The following is a 21,241-nucleotide window of genomic DNA, read 5'->3' as shown; positions in this document are numbered from 1 at the left end:
TACTGTGATTTAATTAACCTTAACTAAAAGTGTGCTGAGAAGTAGTCAGACATAAGTGAAGCTCCTTTTGTGCCTCATGCACAGAGCTATGGTAGTGACTCGATGGAGCCTTTATTTGTACCCCTTATTGTTAATCACCTAACTCCTTCAAAAAGGTGATGCTTTTAACTTCTCCTACCACAAAAGAATTCTCTACTATTGTAAGCGCACAAAAGCCCTGATCCTGCAAGGATGTCTATGTGTGGAGACCCATGCACCTGTGCAGCTTTCTATTGAAGTCATCTATGCCCCAGAGCTCTGGCTGCATGAAACTCCATGTCTAATATACCCATGTGTTTGTAGGTGGGATGATCCTTACTCTCTAGAATTCTGTTTTACATCGATTTTAGGGATTGCAAAATCTGTGCGAAATAAATTTGTTTAGTATTAATATGGAATCTCACTAATGCCTCAGCGGTTAATTCTGTAACTTTGTCTGTTTTTAACTCCCTTTTTGGCTTTTTCCAAAAACTTCTTTTGGACTGAAATTCTTAGTGGTCGGTCTGAAGCTAGAAAGGAAACTTTTGGGACAATTGAAGTATATTAGTCAAGCTTAAAGCTTAAAACATTTTTCAATGTTTGGAAAATGTCCTCAAAATTTTGCAAAAAGAAAAGGGGTACTTGTGGCACCTTATTTGAGCATAAGCTTTCGTGAGCTACAGCTCACTTCATCGGATGCATACTGCATACCAAGTACCGAGTTCACCCAGAGCTCTAGACTTGCCAATGACTTCCTGCCACATACCGCCCTTTCTGTCATCTGAGTCAAAAAGTGAGCAAGAGGACCTGGCTTCCCGCCTCTCTTCTCACTTGCCATACAGAGCCCAGTTCTGCTATGGACATTGGGCACACTGCCCCTCTGACCCACAGCCTTCCTGGTTTGGGCAACTGTGGTACCAACCACTGGGCCCCTTCCCATCACAATAGCCATACAGGGACCCTTGGGGGCCTGATGCCTTTGGGCCTGCCATTACCTCTAGTGTGGCCTTCCAGCAGCCAAGGAAGTACCCTCCTTCAGCTGCTGCCTCAAGGGCCTGTGAACCCCCCGAGCATCCAAGGGAGGAACTAGAGGCCAAAGTTGAGGAGGAAGTCACTCCTCAAGCCCACTTCTTGTCATTGTCACCAGACAAGACAGCGATGTCCCCCTGCCATCAATGGTGGATGACTTTAAACTGTACCAAGACTTGGCACGGAGGGTGGCAGAGGCACTACAAGTACCACTATAAGAGGTGACTGGATGAATAACACCACAAGCTGGTGGACATTGTACATTCCTCCACTTCTTCCAGAGTGGCCATCCTATTAATGATGCTCTGCTGGACCCCCCCAAGGAGATATGGCAGACCCCTGCATCCACTCCACCAACTTGCGAGCGGGTGGACAAGAAATATTACATGCCACCAAAAGACACAGAATTTCTGTTCTCACACCTACCTCCCAATTCGATCATTGTGGATGCAGTTAATTCTAAGGGCTGCCAACACCCAGTTTAAGTCCACCCCTTATGACTGGGACTGGAAGTGCCTAGACCTTTTTGGCAGGAAGGCTTACTCCTTGGCCAGCCTCCAGTTCAGAGTGGCAAACTATCAGAGCTATGCAAAGCTTAATTATTTTATTGAACAGCTCCCCAATTCTCATAAGCAGCAATTTAAGGCCTTAGTCAATGAGGGCCAACTGGTGGCTAAAACATCTCTCCAGTCTGCACTCAATGCAGCTGACAGGGCAGCTCATTCTACCTCAATTGCCATTGTGATGAGATGGGCCTCATGGCTTCACCTATCCCTCTTCCCAAAGGTGGTCCAACTGACTGTGGAGGACCTCCCTTTTGAAGGGATGAAATTATTTGTCGATGAGACTGATGCCTCCCTCCAGACATAAAAAATTCAAGGTCCACTCTTCGATCCCTCATGATCTGTACACCTGGGTACAAAAGAAAGTACAGCACTCAGCCAGCATTCAAGCCTCTCTCATCGCAATACTCATCTCAATATTCATTTAAATATTCACAGAGATCTTGTGAACCCCAGAGGAAGAAGCCCAGGTTCCCAAATAGAAGGCGTCGGGATCTCAGCAAATTTCCTCTCAACCCTCTCACCTCGAAGAGACAGTTTTGAAGGGTTGGTCGAGGTGCCCGTAGAACACTCTCCTCACTGCTGCATCACACTGGAAAACCCCACCCATCCCTTTGGCGACCATCTCTCTCTATTCCTCAGCACCTGGGAACAGATAATCTCTGACAACCAGGTGCTGGAGATCATCTGGGATGGATACTCCATCCATTTCTCCTCCTTCCTTCCTCCATGATGGTTTGTGGACAACTCTACTGGAAAAGGCCTAACAGAACTGTTTATGAACGTTTTGAATGAGAATAAAATAAAGCTTCAGGATGCTGCGGCCAAGGCTACAGCAGTGGCGTGAACCTGAGGGGAAGAAACGGTGTCCAGGCAAGGATCCTTGCGCTGAGTTCAAAACCCTTTTTGTGTGCCTTGTGGCTGCCATTCCCTCAACTTGGTTGTGTTAGATACAGTGTCATCATCTTTAGAATCAGTATCTTTCTTCAGAGTACTGCAAAGGATATGTCTTGTTTTCAGCATCAGCTGTCAAGTGGAAGATCCTCATGGACAATGTTACAAATCTAACTGTGAAGCGGCTAAGTGACGCTTGCTGGGAGAGCCACATTGACAGCATAAGGCCAGTGATGTACCAAATGACTGAGGTTTACAACGCCTTAATGGAACTGGTGCAGTTGAGTAAAGCTGAGGCCAGGATCTGACATAAGGCACAAAGCCTGACAAACCAGATCATTGATTTCAAATTTCTGGTCTCAGTTGTCATTTGGCACGATATCCTGTTCCAAGTAAATGTAAGCAAGGCATTACAAACTCAGTCCATGGACATCGTGACAGCTACTACTTTGATAAGAAGCTGCCTTGCTTTCGTTGTGGTCTACAGAGACAACGGATTCCAAGGAAATGTGGAAAACTTAGGAGTTGAGCCTGTCTTCAAGGAAACTCATATTTATCAGAAGAAAAGACAATTTGGTTACAAGGGCAGAGATAAGGTGATGGTAAGCTTGGAAGAAAGATTAAAGAGGGAGTTTTTTACTCACTCGTTGAAACTGCTTGAATGTCCATCGAAGAAAAGTTTGGACAAGTGAAGCCTCACAAAAAGACCTGGGTCTTTTTGTATGACCTCAATAAGCTGCTGGCAGACAAGAAAACACACTTGAACAATTTATATGGACCTTCACCAGACCCTGACACATGGGGAATGTTTGGATGTCAATGATAAAGACCTCTGTCAAACTGGACAACATCTGCCACATTTTGCAACACAGGAAGCACTCTCCACTTCAAGTTCTCCAATTCATTTATGATGCAGAGCTGAAAGAGACTTTTCCTAATGTCTGGATAGCTTTAAGGAGTCTTCTTACGCTGCTGGTCATAGTCGCAGGTCGTGAGCACTGTTCCCTGTAAGCTGTGCGCATGAGTGCGCGCCCAGACCCTAAACCCTGCGCACACAGTGAAACACCGCTTGCACAAAAATTTGCACAGAAGCAAAACAATTTGCACAGAAGAAATTTTTTTGCACACATGGCCTATCAAAAATTAGAGGGAACATTGGTGGTGAGTGCAGTTTTTCGAAGCTCAGGCTCATTAAAACATATCTTGTATCGACAGTGGCTGATGAGAAACTGACATCACTTGCTGTTTTGTCGCTTGAAAATGCCAGTGGCCAGTCTTTGGATCTCTCTGACTACTGTGCTTCAGTTTGCGAGGGCAAAGGTGGAAAAAAGCGACCTTTTGAACTAAAGGACTAGGGTTAACATTCTAAGGCTGTCACTTACTGTAACACTATTTAATACTGATCCACACAATATTGGTGCACAGTTCAATTTTTTATGTTAATACATTTCAGTTATTCCTAAAATTTAAAAGTTTCTATAAGCTTAGAGGAAATGAATTTTTTTTATTTTCCTGTATGTGGCATGAATAAATTCAGATTTATGGATCCTAGCATGCAAATGTATTGTCTTTTATATGACAGGGATAAATCATGCACTTAAATCGTGCATCAAAGCCATGAAATGGGCTACAAATGCAATAAAAAATAAGGTATTGAAAAGTTTAACAAGTGGAGGGGAGGGTGCTGAAGATAATCCTCACCTGGGGTGCCATTTGGTCTAGGCCGGCCCTGAAGACACTTACAGATGTTGTCATCTGGTGAAAAATGAGAGTTGATAGAGCTTGTAACCGCTGTCAGCTCTTCACTAAGAGAAGTGCAGCAGTTACAATATATGCACCATAGGACTCATTAGTTATAAATTCTGCTTCTAGCCCTCTCTTGGTGAACTCAGTTGCCGAGTACTGTGCACCGGTGTGGACAAGAAGCTGCCATACTCAATTTATGGATAGGCAGCTGAATAAGACCATGCAAATGATCATGGGAACTTTAACATCAGCACCTCTACCGTAGCTTTCAGTATTAGCAAACATCGAACCTTCAGCCACTGAGAGAGAGCTACAGCACAAGAACTTAACTGTGCCAAAGACTATCCAGAACTTCCCATCCAGCCAGGTTAACATACGTATGGATAACATACCCCAACAATACCTGAAATCGCAAAAACCACTATGGATCACATATGACTATCTCATTTCTCTGGATCCAGCCAGGGAATGGCAAAGTGTCTGGGTCTCATTTACCATTCCAAACAAGCACATTATTACTGACTCAACAAGCCGCCCTCCCGTTTCAACCCTCTACACAGACTTTAGATCACACTGAACTGCACCTGAACAAACCATGAAAGGTGCAGCTATCCTTGATACATAAGTGGAAAACCAAAGACTCCCCTTTTTGTGACTGCAGAGAGACCATCCAAACCATTGAACACCTCATAAGCAGATCAGACAAGCTTAGAATGTACCCTAATGTATTTTTCTTTACAAAAATCTGAGCTAGCTTGACCAGATTTGGGCAGATTTTCACAGAGGAGGGACTTCAAAAGGCATATCTCTGACAGCCCAAGTCCCTGCTCCAAAGCATAGCAATGCTAGACCTTTCTTACGAAAAGCTCACTAGGTTTTGTTTTTTGCATAGACAAACAACATTTTTCCTCAGTCTTGTTCTCAGAAGCAGCTAAACAATTTTGGGTGAAATTTGCCAAAGAAGTTGAGCTTGAGGCAGAACCTGATATGGAAATTATCAACCCAAATGGTTGGTTTCACAGTTTATAAGCAACTGAAAACAGAACTTAATAATAGGGGCTACCAGTCCCATCTCTAATTGTATGTGTAATTTGATATCCAGTTATATATAAATTAGGGCTGTCCGTCACGATTAACTCAAAACAAATGTTAAAAAATAAATCATGATTAATCACACTGTTAAACAATAAATAGAATATCAATTTAAATTATAAATATTTTGGATGTTTTTCTATATTTTCAAATATATTGATTTCAGTTACAACACAGAATAAGTGTACAGTGCTCACTTTATAGTATTATTTTTTATTACAAATATTTGCCCTATAAAAAGATAAACCAAAGAAATAGTATTTTTCAGTTCACCTCATACAACTACTATAGTGCAATCTCTTTATCATGAAAATGCAACTTAGTTTTTTTTTACGTAACCACACTAAAAAACAAACCTATGTAAAACTTTAGAGCTTACAAGTCCACTCAGTCCTACTTCTTGCTCAGCCAGTCTCTAAGACAAATGAGTTTGTTTACATTTATGGAAGATAATGCTGTTGTAGCTGGCATTGCAAGGTATTTATGTGCCAGATATGCTAAACATTCATATGTCCCTTCGTGCTTCGGCTACCATTTCAGAGGACATGCTTCTATGCCGATGATGCTTGTTTAAAAAAAATGCAATAATTCAATTTGTGACTGAATTCCTTGGGGGAGAATTGTATGTCTTCTGCTCCATGGTTTTACCCGCATTCTGCTATATATTTCATGTTATGGTAGTCTCAGATGATGACCCAGCATATGTTGTTCAAGTTAAGAACATTTTCATTGCAGATCTGACAAAAGATAAAGAAGGTACCAATGTGAGATTTCTAAAGATAGCTATAGAACCTGACCCAAGGTTTAAGAAACTGAAGTGCATTCCGAAATCTGAGCGGGATGAGGCATGGAACATGCTATCGGAAGTCTTAAAAGAGCACACTTCAATTTGGAAACTACAGAACATGAGCCACCAAAAAAAGAAAATGTTCTGTTGGTGGCATCTGACTCAGATGATGAAAATAAATGTGCGTTGATCCACACTGCTTTGGATCGTTATTGAGCAGAAGCTGTCATCAGCATGGAAGCATGTCCTCTGGAATAGTGGTCGAAGCGTGAAGGGGCATACAAATGTTTAGCATACCTAACAAGTAAATACCTTGCAATGCTGGCTACAACAGTGCCATGGCAATGTCTGTTTTCACTTTCACGTATCATTGTAAATAACAAGCCGGCAGCATTATCTTCTTTAAATGTAAACAAACTTGTTTATCTTAGCGATTGGCTGAACAAGAAGGAGGACTGAGCGGACTTGTAGGCTCTAAAGTTTTACATTGTTTTATTTTTGAGTGAAATTATGTAACAAAAATTCTACATTTGTAAGTTGCACTTTCACGACAGAGATTGCACTACAGTAGCTGTATGAGATGAATTGAAAACTGTTTGATTTCTCTCTTTGACAATGCAATTATTTGTAATCAAAAATAATATAAAGTGAGCACTGTACACTTTGCATTGTGTTGTAATTTAAATCAATATATTTGAAAATGTAGAAAAATCCAAAAATATTTAAATAAATTGTATTCTGTTTAATAGTGTGATTAAAACTGGGATTAATCGTGATTATTTTTTAATCTTGCAATAAATCAGAATTTTTCAATTGTTTGACAGCCCTAATATAAATAAAAACATAAAAAGAAATTGCACACATTATATTGTGTAATAATATAAAAATTATAAATCTACCCTCTCCTCCCCAAGAGTATCTTTGACTTCTGCATCTGCACTCTCCCCACTAATTCATCTCCCATTGGATTTGTTTAACATTCTGAACTTCTACGTAGCTTCTGAAAGCTGAGTCTTTATAACGTTGATTTGCCAGAGAAACTTCACCCCTCACTCCCAAATGTGGGGCCCCATCACGGCAAATATATAAATAAATAAAAATGCTTGTCCAAAGCTCAGGATTGTTGAAATCCAGAAATGGATAACAAAGGATATCCTGATAATGTATTCCACAACACACTTGGGAGAATTGGAGAGAGTTTTTCAGCTATAGATAAATGTTTCACTTTGGATATGATATGCTGGTACATAGCTAGTTCCCATTGTTGTATTGAAAATACTATGCTGTTTTGTTTTTGTTTTTTGTCGACGCACTTAATCCTGGCCTCTATGTAATCTGGAGACCTGCAAAGCCAGAATCCAGTTGAAATACTAAGTTTGTTTCACAGGGGAGTAAAGCTACAGGACTATAAAGGGCCCTCACTCTGTGCCTTAACATAGCTAAATTGCTGCACTGCTTGCTTTAATTGCTGGGGAGGGGAGCATTTGAGAAGGCTGGGATTAGTACTGTGCAAATCCACCGGCCAAAACCTCCACATTTCAGATTGGAGGAGAAGGAAATATATGCTGTTGCAGCTGACCACATCTGCTACTCCTGATGGCTTGTAGTAGAAGTCATGCAGTGGATACAAACCAGCTACCTCAGGCATGTGAGAATTCAGTTTCTCCTCTGGTGCTTGCATTACACAGAGTATGCAGCCCAGTCAGTTAAATTATGTGCTCACTATCAGAGTTTCAGCCATGGGAAATAGACATCACAATGTATTTTGATTTTGTAACTCATTGTTTTACAGGCAGGAAAATTTACCTGCCAAAGTAGCCATACTGTATACCATATGCTGATGATGCTTGGTTTTCAGAAGTCATATTAAGGTGTTCACGGTACAAATATAATTTCTTCTTGACAGTAGAGAAAAATACAATTGGAGATAAAAACACCATTAGAAAGTTAGCACTTACCAACAGTTATATGGCGGTATCTAAAATACTACTGTTTTCCCTCTATTTAGGATGCAAAATTGCTGTGGTAACTACCCTTTGTCATATAGGAAATAAAAATGAAGATGCTGAAATGTGTAAATATCTTAAACTTAATACTAACTCAGTCTTTTGATTTGTTGCAGTGAGTTCCCCAATGGATGAGGTGCTGGCTTCCTTGAAGCGTGGTAGTTTTCACCTAAGAAAGGTTGAGCAGAGAAATCTCCCTCCTTTCCCCGATGAAGATGACGGCAATAACATCTTGGCACAGATAAGGAAAGGGGTGAAACTGAAGAAGGTGCAGAAAGATGTTCTGAGAGAGTCGTTTACAATTCTGCCTGACACTGACCCTTTAACACGTAGCATCCATGAAGCACTGCGAAGAATTAAGGAGGCATCACCTGAATCAGAAGATGAAGAGGAGAGTTTGACTTGCACAGACTGGGAAAATTAACCTGTAAATTTCTTACATTTTTAAAAATTAAATTTTATTTTGTTGACACTTATTTAGGAATACCTCCTAAGCTTGGGCTAGAAAGTCTAGGAGACTTAGGAGTGTGCCTAAATCATCCAATATATATAAACTGGTAAAAATGTGAATATCTAATCTGAACCACTGGTATTTGAAAGGGAGTTAATTAAACTTCTTATAAGGGAAATATATTTCTGGGCTGTTGCCAGAAATTTTTTTTGTGAACATTTTTTGCTAAACCAGTGACAAAAATTGTCCTCACAAAAAACCTACACCTCAGTATATTGATGGGACTGTACCTTATAAGATTGAAAAGGGCTTTCAGAAGTAATAATGCAACAAAATCACTCTTGAATATACCCCTACATTTACTAATGTCAAATGTTTTCTAATTGCTTCTGATGGGTAAAAATCCAGTGTATTTCCCGCTTGAAGCTAAATAATTACAAGTCAAAGAAGATTAGATTTGACTACTAAGCATATTGAAATCTTGTTGACTACCCTGTCTGTCTCTGTCTTTTTGGTGGCTGGCTTTTTGATAGCTTTCTTTCAGATCTGTGAACGGTCTGATTAGATTTCTAAACCATAAACAGTAAATATGCGAGTATAATTTACACCTCTGCTATGCATAAAATACCCCACAAATTTCCAGGCGTTATAGTTAGATGTGATACAAGAACAGAACTTAGACTTAAGATAGCTAGTTTTAATGAGTTCAGAACAATGTAGAAATAGCCAAGGAATTTTAGTTTTCAAGATTGTGGTGGTAGTCAAAAGACACAGATTCTTCTGTGCTACTCCTATGAACTGGACTGACAGAGTGCTATATTTCTGGAGCAAATCTGCTGATAGAACATGGCCATATTTAAATATAAATATAAATAAAAGGTTCAAATAAATGTATTTGTAAGTAAATAAAAATGTAAATCTAGATCAAGGAGAAAGGCACAAGTATCTCTAAAGAACTTATTTCAAAAACTTTCTAAGAAATGGACTCTCACAAGGTGTATAGTGAGTTAAAGGGAATAAATAATACATATTGCATTCAAATTACATATAGTGGTAGCAAAAGACACCCCATTTGTATGTTAATAATTAAGCAGTAATGCATTCCAGGGATTGAGAGCTTTTGGGACACTGCCACAGCTGGGAAATGACATTTAGTGCAAGTACCACAAGTATTAAAAAGGGATGGTAGCCCAGCAAAACAACCAACCTGTAGTATTTTACTGTGATGACAAATCTTTATTAAATTAAAGCCAATTTAATTTCCTATTCTAAATTTTAAAAAAGGAAAATAGTTACCTGACACCTGCCTCAAAACTATTATTAACTTCACAATGATTGCAGGTTTGGGTCCCTCATGATTTCCTATGGCCATTGTTATAATCAAAGATGATGATGTGGGCTGAATTGCTTTTTTAGTGTGTTTATTCTTCTGTCACTCTTCTTAGACATTTGGTTTTATGTAATTGTTTTGTAAGCCTAATTGTGTCTCTTTGAATCTTGTTTTCCTCTTGGGAAGAATACCCTTTAATACCTCAGGATATTGTAAACTTTTTGCTTTCCTCAGAATCCTTCCCTTTTTTTTAATCTGAGGTATTGATAGGGCACCAGTTGCCATCATCTTTTGTAAGCTAACGTTACCTTAACCTTAAATACTCTCACCATGAGAGTATACTTTTATGGTCCTTTCCCTTGTTAAGGACACAATCCTGCCAAATGCTGAGTTTTCAACTTCTACTGAAATCAGTAAGTTGAAGGTGCTTAGAATTTTATGGAATTTGGACTCTAAGTTCTGTAGAGATTTATACACACATTTGGCATTTGCATTCTACCCCCCTCCAAACTCTGTTATCATAAAAATACTTCAGTGGGGTGTAATTGTTTAACTGACAGTTTTTTGATAGATTTGTAATGGTTTGTGTTTAAAAACAAACTAACTTACAAAAACTAGGCTATGCTGAGGAATTGTATGAACTAATCTAGTTTCACGAGCAATAGACTGAAACATATGTAACACTATTCTCCTGAATTACTGTTGTTTTCACAGACATGACCCTACTTGATTGAATGTATAAATTGATTTAACAGAATTAATTACATAGTACTTCAAATAATGGTCTACTGCAGAAATTTCAGAGCATGTTTTGTAGTACAAGGAAATCAGTTTAATGCCAGGACCTGTTAAAAGGATGACATTGTTGATTAAAATTACATCTCTGGGGCAAAATACGTTACAAGAAGGTATTTTATACTGCAAATGGGCATACATTGTGTACTGGCAGATATTATAAAAAATCATCTTTACTTAAATCTGTATAAGCTAAATTTTATACTGTAATATAGTACAAATAATACAGTAAAAAATAAGCTTTAAGGCTAAATCTGAGCCCTGGTCTACATGGGGGGGGGGCCGGGAATCGATGTAACGTATGCAGCTTCAGCTACGAGAATAGCGTAACTGAAGTTGATGTACCTAGATCGACTTACCTCGGTGTGTTCATGCCAGTGAATCGACTGCTGCCACTCCCCTGTCGACTCCGCTTGTGCCTCTTGCGGCACTGGAGTTCCGAAGTCGACGGGAGAGAGCTCGGGGATCGATTTATCACATCTAGACTAGACACAATAAATCAACCCCCAATACATCAATCGCTATCTGCCGATCCGGTGGGTAGTGTAGACCTACCCTGATACTTTCTCTATTTCAAACATATAAACTAAATTAATACAGTACATGGTAAAGAAAAGAATTAACTAAAAGGGAAAATAAGCAATGAATGAATGACTAACAGTTTAAGGGATTTCCCTTTATAACTGCAGTCTGAGGATAAAACAATTTTAAAAGAATCACCCTCACTAAAAAAAAAATTCAGTCTGTGTAAATTGAAATAAAATCTGAGCTGACTTGTTAGAAAGGTGTCCCTTTGGTTGATCTTGGGTATGTCTCTTCCTCATAATATAAGGAAGATGGTAAAATTGTTTGTGAATGCTTTGTTTTCTCGAATACGGATTACTTAGTTATAACTCCAAATAGCAGTAAAGATTTGGGGCGAAAAAAGTATAGTGGATGTGTAACAATTAGAACTGTAGATTTAATCACAGTTAACTCAAAAAAATTAATCGCAATTAAAAAAAATTAGTTGCAATTAATCGCACTGTTAAACAATAGAATACCAATTGAAATTTATTAAATATTTTTCTACATTTTCAAATATATTGATTTCAGTTACACCACAGAATACAAAGTGTACAATGCCCACTTTATATTATTTTTTATTACAAATACTTGCATTGTAAAAATGAAACAAAAGAAATAGTATTTTTCAGTTCACCTCATACAAGTACTGTAGTGCGATCTCTTTATCATAAAAGTGCAACTTACAAATGTAGGGGGTTTTGTTACATAACTGCATCCAGAAACAAAACAATGTAAAACTCTAGAGCCTACAAGTCCACCTAGTCCCACTTCTTGTTCAGCCAATTGCTAAGAGAAAAAAGTTTGTTTACATTTATGGGAGATAATGCTGCCCACTTCTTAATTACAGTGTTACCTGAAAGTGAGAACACGCATTCGCATGGTACTGTTATAGCTGGCATCGCAAGATATTTACATGCCAGATGCGCTAAAGATTCATATGCCTCTTCATGCTCTGGCTGTCGTTCCAGAGGACATGCTTCCATGTTGATGATGCTTGTTTTTAAAAAAAAAAAAAAAAGTGTTAATTAAATTTGTGACTGAACTCCTTGGAGGAGAATTGTATGTCTCCTGCTCCATGGTTTTACCCACATTCTGCCATATATTTCATGTTATATCAGTCTCGGATGATGACCCAGCACACGTTCTTCATTTTAAGAACACTTTCACTGCAAATTTGACAAAATGCAAAGAAGATACCAATGTGAAATTTCTAAATATAGCTACAGCGCTTGACCCAAGATTTAAGAATCTGAAGTGCCTTCCAAAATCTGAGAGGAACGAGGTGTGGAGCATGCTTTCAGAAGTCTTAAGAGCCACACTGATGCGGAACTACAGAATCCAAACCACCAAAAAAGAAAATCAACCTTCTGCTGGTTGCATCTGACTTAGATTGTGAAAATGAACATGCGGCGGTCCACACTGCTTTGGATTGTTATCATGCAGAACCCGTCATCAGCATGGACGCATGTCCTCTGGAATAATGGTTGAAGCATCAAGGGACATATGAATCTTTGGCGCATCTGGCATGTAAATACCTTACAATGCTGGCCAAAACAGTGCCATGCAAACACTTGTTCTTACTTGCAGGTGACATTGTAAACAAGAAGCAGGCAGCATTATCTTCTGCAAATTTAAATGAAGTTGTTTGTCTGAGTGATTGCCTGAACAAGTAGGACTGATTGGACTTGTAGGATGTAAGTTCAACTTTCATCATAAAGAGATTGCACTACAGTACTTGTATTAGGTGAATTGAAAAATACTATTTTTTGTTTTTTATGGTGCAGATATTTGTAATAAAATACATATAAATTTAGCACTGTACACTTTGTATTCTGTGTTGTAATTAAAATCAATATATTTGTAAATGTCAAAAACATTCACAAATATTTAAATAAATGGTATTCTGTTATTAACAGTGTGATTAATCATGATTAATTTTTTTAATTGCTTGACAGCCCTAGTAACAATGTTTTATAAGTACTTCATAGGGTGCTCTGTGTAATATATATTGATCCTAATTTATTACTCATATAGAGTCTTAAAAATGCATGTGTTTTCAAACAAAGACTAAGTCCTTATCCCAAGGAGCTTATAAAATAGGGTATGATAAAAAAATAAGGGTGACTTATTTGGGAGCTGTGGAGAGGGTGGCGTGAAAGGAGTATTCCTTTTTTCTTGAATTTTGAGGGAAAAATAGCATTTATACAAGTTTTAAAAGAGGAAGCATGTGAAGTGTAAAACTGAGAATTTAAAGTGGAATGTTCGGTTTCTCTGCCAGTTTTAAAATGTAGTGTTCATCTCAGACTAACTCACTAAGAGGGGAGTTGAAACTTCCATTTCTTATTCATATTTTCTTTGTCTTTGTCTTCAAATAATTACCTGTTTCTAAGACCTTAAATCACACAAACTGTCCCTTTAAAAAAAAAAGTCCCCCTTGCACTTTCTGAAGCACTTAATTTATACTTCCTTGCATAGAGTATAATCCTCTGTTAATTGTATGCTTATGCCATAATGAAAGGCAAAAGTGGAATATTGATGCACTATTTTAAGCATTTTAGCAACCCTTGTATACTTTCACAAGAACTTATTTTAGAAGTTCTATAGATGAGATTGTAATTTGAAAAATAGTTATAAATATACAGAATGAAACAACACATGAAAGATTAAATCTGGTCTGTCAGAGGTTCCAACTACGTTATGTGAATTAGCTTCTGAAACTAAATTTTTTCCATTGATGTCTTCCCTATAATTTCTAAATCTCACAAGACAATACATGAGTCAGCTGCATTCATTTGAATCACTACCAGAAGATGCAGTGACACACAGAAAATTGTTGATGCTCAGAAAATAGCCAGTTGGAAGTTTTAGATCCTTTATACTTTTAAGATTGCATAGTCTCTGTCAAAGAAGTTTGTTTTGACTTCAGTCATCAATCAAATGCTGTAATGACGTAAGAGCCCAGATTCTCAACTGAGACCAAGGAATGCCCAGAGCAACTCAGGGAAGAGGTGACTTTAAGATTTTTCTAGATACTTTGATTTTGGGCCAGCTATGTGACAGTGCAGTCCCCTGTAGCAATTTAGAGCAACCTGAGAGTGCTCTAACTTGTATTGGCTGCCAATAACCCCAAGAGGGCATAGTGAAGGCCTGGTTGTGCCCCATACACTGGTTGCTGGGATTGGTAGGAGCCACTCTGATGGCTCTAAAACACTGGAATTAGTGAGAATCTAAGGGTTTAGAAATGCTGCTTAATGTATTTAATGGAGGGGATTTGTACAGTTGAGATTAAATTATGTTTTTCAGTTATTTTTTGTTATGTTTTTTTACACAGGTGACTAGCAGCCACTGAAGCAAGTTAAAAAAAACAACAACAAAAGAATAGCCCACAGCTGGAGATCAATCTTCCTCTTCATTTCAGAAAATTAAAAGCCAGCAATTTTGACCATCAGCTGCATAGTAGAAAAAAGGCTTCCTTTGGCAAATGATGTGAAAAAACGTGAAACACTGATTTTTTTCAGATTATTTTTTATTCATTCCACAAGTGCAAGGTTGGACAAAAAGCTAAGTTGTTTAATTATGCATTTTATATAACTGTAATGAGAAAAGGGTCTTCAGGATGTTCTCAATTCTTTAAGCACTTTTTACATTTGTGTTAGTATATATGGCCAGTTAAGTGAGGGAACATTTTAAGTGGGAAGAATGCTGCATTGATAAAGCTACCAGGGGATGCAGTTAAAACATCAGGACAGCTATGAAACCTACTTTTCAGTGCACTGAAAATATCATCTGCTTGAAAAACAAATTTAATAGCTGTTCCACAATAGCTAAAATTCAGATAGAGATGCAAGTAAGATCTCTTTAGTTATTCTTCTCACTGCAAAGAAATGTGTTAGTATGAAAAATAAGAACAAATGACTGTACAGTCTAATAAGTACCATAACAGTGGAATACATGTATTTAAGAATGTATGTGTTTACAATATGGTACACTTAACATGGCATATTACAGCACCTTTTTAGAAGGTCAGATATAATCTTACACCCTACATTTTAAAAGTAGATTTTCCATGCTCTTTTAAACAGTAATATTTAGGTGAGATGAACTGAGTTAATAGTTATACCATACATACAAACTTGTTATAAGAAGCAATATTTTGTAATTTGATACTTAAAATTATTTTTCTGTTAGCTTGACTTGTTCTTGTTTGATTACTGTAAGTAACCTTCTTTACTTTAAGGAGAATGCAGGACTTAAACATATTAACACCAGTTATGAAAGTTATGCTTCTCTGTTAATTGTTAGTATTTCCTTTAGTAGCTACAAAAAATTGTACATCATACCTAACAGCCTGTTTTGCTGAAAACTACACTTATTGCTCACTGTATGTGTCTCTAAAGGAGGGGAGAGTACAATTTTCAATACGGTGAGAACTTAAAAAGAAATAATCCTAAACTGCATGACTAATAGCTGCGGGCAGCTAGTTTTATAATGCCAGAGTACTTAAAAGTACATCTTATACAGAGTTATAAGTAATCTTGTACCATGTTGAAGGCTCCATGTAATGTTTGTTAGTTGAGAAATGCTCAAATTCTATGACAGTCTTGACCAGCATTTTATTTTCATTAAAATTTTATGTACTGTTTGAGAGACACGCCACCCCTTTCCTTTTACAAAATTATTTTTGTGTTCAGTATTCATTTTATGAAGGACAAATTACTGTACTCCATTTTCATTTAGAAGCAGATTCATGAATTGCTATTGTTGTGTAATGGAGTACATATTCCTCTTAAACTTTTATAACAGTTCTTCTTAAAATAGTTGTGGGAGCAAGAATATTTACCTTGGCAATAGGTTATATAACCAAAATGAACCTCAGATCTTGGAACGTTTAGGCTGTTTTACAATGATTGTCCTGAATAATAAAGATCTGTCATGTTTTGAAAGATAATTTGCCACTCTATACTTGGCATTGATAGGCATTTTTCTTGATTTTTTTTTTGCCTTATTTATAATGTTTAGTGAAACATTTTCATTTTCAAAAGGAATGCTTATGAGCAGCATTTTTCAGAAATGATACCAGTTTTGCTCCAGGTATCAGCTTTTGGGGCAGCATCTTTCTTGGACAGAGCATCAGTTCTATGACACATCCATCATTAGCTTGTCAAGGACCTGACAACCTAAGTTCTTCCCAGTTTATTTCTATGGTTTTACATCTAACTAATAATTTCAAAATGTATCATGTGTAATCATTTAGCATAGATCATAAATGTAAGTAGTTTGTGTGCCTGTGGTGTACAGGCATCCATATTCCAGATTATATTACACTATAAACTGGGTCCAGTGCATGAATTTTTAGCTGTAGCACAAAACAGAAGTATCTGCAAATTACGATAATATAGTGTATGTCAGTGGTTCTCAAACTAGGGCCGTCGCTTGTTCAGGGAAAGTCCCTGGTGGGCCGAGCCGGTTTGTTTACCTGCTGCGTCCGCAGGTTCAGCTGATCGTGGCTCCCACTCTCCACTCTAGCTGAGTGCTAGACCAACAGCAATGGTGGGACATCAAGTATGTCTAGTTTTTCTTGCTGCAAGAAACCAAACTGCAGATTGGACAGTGTGCATAAAACACTGGCAAAACTTTTGAGTTGGGGGGGTGAATAGTGTAATTTGAAAAACAGGAATAATGTTCCTTCCCCTTGACTAAATTTATTATCCACAAATTTATCACTGTACAGGGAGATGTTTAAATAGCTCTGTACTGTGTTGTACTACAGAGTTCTCAGGTTTATCTACATATGATTTGTCAACTTTGCATTGAAAACTTGTTCATGATTAAGAATAAACCTGTCCTTGATACATATATATTTAGTTAAAATATTAGATTCCTGACTGAGTCTGTATACACTGCTTATTCATAGAAATATCATATTTTATGCACATACACACAAAAGATAGCTGCTGTGCTGAGAATAACAGTTTATATCAAATTCAAACTGCAACTTTAAAAGGGAAAGATGGGGTGTGTTATCTACAGCATATTAAAAATCAGATTTTAATCTAAAGTAGTTACTGGATGTCACAGTTTCAAACAGTTATTCAATTTAATAGCCATTTACAATTCCATGCATAAAAATACTCCTAGTGCTTTTAGATAATGATATATACTGGTATTGCAAAAGAAGTTATATGGGGAAAGTCCAATTACTTTCACAAGAATTAGAGAAATTATGACAATCCTTGCTAGTCTGGCACATCTGTGACTGACAGTAAGTTTATTGAATAGCTCTGCACTTGAGATACCATGGCAAACATCACTATGGGGATAGCATTAATACTTACATGTGTACAAGAGGAAAAAAAGTTTTCACATAAAAAGATCACTAGAGATTTTCAGTATTTGCTCTTCATGGATGCACTACATCATTTCGCTGCATTGTTCTTTTTCTAGCCACTGATCTCCAACAATTTCTCATCTTTTGCGCATTCTACATTCCAGGAAAACTTGCTTGTTTATTCAAAATAGAGCAGTTTGGTAGTGAAATGGGTTCACTGAGGTAAGGAATTGGAATTTCCCAATCTGAAATACATATAAATTCAGGAAGCATGAGTATATACTGTACTGTGGGGACTGAGAATTTATCAGTGAGAAAAAAGAATTAAAACAGTTTATTTCTATTAGAGCAACCAAAAATGAAAAGTAAACAATAGTCTTTTGATCAGGAATTTCTGTACCTCCCTCACTGTGGTCCCAAAATCCATTAAAAATGACTAACATTCTTATTTTATTCACTTTTGCATATTATGTTTGCATATTTTGAGTGGGATTTAGTTTTTAAGCATAGATGAAAGTTTTGTTTCTCTTTTAAATGTTACTTTTAAGATTTCTTTCAAAAGTTTAGCAGCCTGTATTCTACAACATGTAGCTGTAAAATAAGTAAACTTGATCCGATATTGTGGTGTTCAATGGCTGCATCAGGGACTTTGGGTTCAATAGACTTCATCAGATTCTTTGTAAAGAATCACTTTGCCTTTCAGCATTATGTTCTCTAAAGTCAAAAATCTTCAAACTATGAGCGGTTCTTTATTGAAATGCAACCAATTGAGACGAGGAAGCAGAAACTTCCATTAGTTAATGTTCTCTTTTATTCCCTTCGTTGCACTGAATTTAAAGACTGTAACTGTAAATTAAGGTTTAAGCAGCTGTTTTCATTGTAATACTTATGTACTTACTTTACCTGTGTTATTTCTGGTAATGATCCCGTAAGCATGAAGCAAGATACTGTGTATAATGTTAGAGAATCGATATGCTACAGCCAAGCAAGGCTTATTGTAAAGAGAAGCAGTAAGAGCTGGAAGTATCTTACTGAGAGAGCATGTTGCATTTGCTGAATGCTATTGGAGTATATAGGAAAGTAGGTTCATTCTAAAAAGTGCTCTTTGGTATAGTGAAGCACATTGACCTGTCTTGCTGGCTAATGCTGTGTAAAATACAGCAGTGGCTGTTTTTATCCTATAAATATACTGTAATTTAAAATTTTCCTACAAAATGCATTTATATTTAATTGCTGCCTAAAACATCATGTATTAAAGGTTAGAATTTTTAGGAGGGGGCTGGGTATGCCAGTGTATTTTGGGAAGAGGGGGGTGTTGTTGTGTATATTATTCTTTGCACTGCCCATTCAGTTACGACTTCGTCCAAAATTCCTGGCTTTGACCATGGTGAATCTGCAACTTGGGATTTACATAACTTTAGTGTAATTCATATCTTCTAAAACCTGTGTCCTTGGGCCTTATAATATTACCAAAATGGTCTTCCTTCCCTTCCCCTCTGTGGATTCTCAGATATCTTTAAATATGGACCATGACCAATTTGTGACTTTATTGGACCTATAATTATGTGAATGAGGAAAGACCGCCTACAGCTGATAGAAAAGATCACGCTGGGGGTGTCTGTTAAAAGAAAAACCTTGACTGGGCACATATTGCTCGTTTATTATCTCAGCGGGTAGGGTCCCAACTAATATGAAGCACAGCATCAAGTTTTTAAATAATTCATCATGGCTTTTATTCAGGTTGTGCTTGGTAATTCAAAGGTTCCACAGTAATTAATTAACCGGTAGAGTTGCTTGATTTTCAAGTCTTCACATCCATTGGAAGATACTTTTCACCCTCATGAATTGTGGAGAGGTATGTGATTAGAGACAGACTCACTGTGACCTCTCCATACATGTTTCTGTGGTTGCTGCCTACTTTACAAGTTATCTTATGTATTTTTAAGTGCAGAGCCACAAAGTTAGTGACATGCAGAAAGCTGCAGATTTGTATGAATAAAGGGTTAATAAAACTGACACTTTCTAACTTTGGTTGAATAAATCAGAAATAATCAAATGGAAAACTGATTCACCATCCACTAGCTTTGTGCAATATTATGAATAGAATCAAACACTAGCACATTGTGCTTGGCTTTAAGAAAGTCTTTAACACAATTATATTTAAATGAACATTTTAAATGCACATTGTATTATAAAACTACTCCTGCAAATTTACAGTACCTAAGAATGCTCAATGTTCTAAAGTATTAAGCAACAAGTGTAAAAAATAAAAACTAAGTGAGCATTTCTAGCAATACCTGAAAACTAAAAAGAAAAAAAATATTGGTTTGACTGTTTGCCTTTTGCTCTCTTTCTTTAGTACAGCTTTTCTGTAATTATTATTATTCTGTGTATTTCATGTTTTTACTATCATGACTTCAAAGTTAAACCTGTACACAAAGTACCAAATCACCTTTTTCTTGTACATGCGATGTAACAACATACTCACAGTTTTGGTGCTTAAAAATGATTTTTTTCTTTAATAAAGGATATTTATTTGAACACTTGTTTGATCTGAGATTGTATCTCCTCCACTTTTTAAAACAATCAACACCATTTAGTTCCCAAGATGATACTTATTTTTATGAAACATTATCCTTCCATTTCTATAGCATTCTTAACTGCTGATGGCAAAATTTAACACTTAGAAGTGCCTAACTTCAGCACAGGTGTATGTCAGGCTGCTGAAATGCTAAATTCCTGAGTGTTTGTATTATCACTACACTGTTGCATCAGTGGATAATTATTAATGGTTGGTAAAGAGACACTGAAAAATTTTGCATTTATTTATGCATCCCTTTATGGAACTAAGTAGCATCTACATCTTATTGCGGAATCAGAACAAGCCTCCAACTGCAATTTAAAAAGTTTAAAAAGACCTGAGTTAGAATTAAAATAGACTCAAATACAAAAATGAGTTTTTAGGATTTCTATACAGTTTGCCTTTGCTTATTGGAATATGTACAATATAATCTTCCAGAAACAACTAAGAGACCAGATAAGTCTGTATTATATGAGTATGGACTGCCTACCTATCTCTGTCTTTGCTATTCCCTTATATTATTACAAAAAATAAATCTGCATTAAAAGGGTGTTATACAGATTGCAAGGTCAAGCACTCAAATGTTAGGAAATTCCCATTCAGCCTTCTTTTGTGTATATGTTTGGATTGTCTGATCATATTTCATCCATAGTATCCATGCCTAATTTCCAGTGATTGTTGATGTGTGGACCTGTGCTTACATTAGAATGAAATTTGTGGTTTTGGCATGATTCAAAATGTTGCTGACAATGCAAGTGCCAGATGGAAAAGGTGATGGCTAACAGTTTGTGTCACCCAAACCTGAACAGAATTCCATGGGACAAAGAAAAGGCCGAAGGATCTTCTCCCTGCCCAATTTTGCAAGCAACAGTAGTATGAGTACTTAGGTATCGTATAATGGCAAGTGTCAGGCAGCCTAAATATAAGGCTGGTTACCAGCTGCTATAGTACTGTATGTACAAAATGCTTTTATAGTTGTTTTGAAAAGATTCACCCATTTGTTTTCTGGGGGCAAGGCAGGAGGGGAAGCAGTTTAGCTAGGAACCAGAAATAG

The 21,241-nt window shown here is 37.1% G+C and overlaps 1 protein-coding gene across 2 annotated transcripts in view; it reads left to right on the top strand.

Moving 5' to 3' along the window:
* JMY (junction mediating and regulatory protein, p53 cofactor) overlaps positions 1–20,147 on the top strand; it is a 131,743-nt gene extending 111,596 nt beyond the window's left edge. For both annotated transcript variants that reach the window (XM_073344135.2, XM_073344133.2), the window contains 2 exons: positions 8,252–8,562; positions 14,610–20,147. In XM_073344135.2, coding sequence (XP_073200236.1) covers positions 8,252–8,559 — 308 coding nt within the window. In that variant the 3' untranslated portion in view covers positions 8,560–8,562; positions 14,610–20,147. The remainder of the gene's footprint in view (positions 1–8,251; positions 8,563–14,609) is intronic.
* The last annotated feature ends 1,094 nt before the right edge of the window (positions 20,148–21,241 follow it).

Source organism: Lepidochelys kempii, chromosome 5 (assembly GCF_965140285.1).
Source record: "Lepidochelys kempii isolate rLepKem1 chromosome 5, rLepKem1.hap1, whole genome shotgun sequence".
Lineage (NCBI taxonomy): Eukaryota > Metazoa > Chordata > Testudines > Cheloniidae > Lepidochelys > Lepidochelys kempii.
This window is presented reverse-complemented; position numbering and strand designations above follow the sequence as displayed.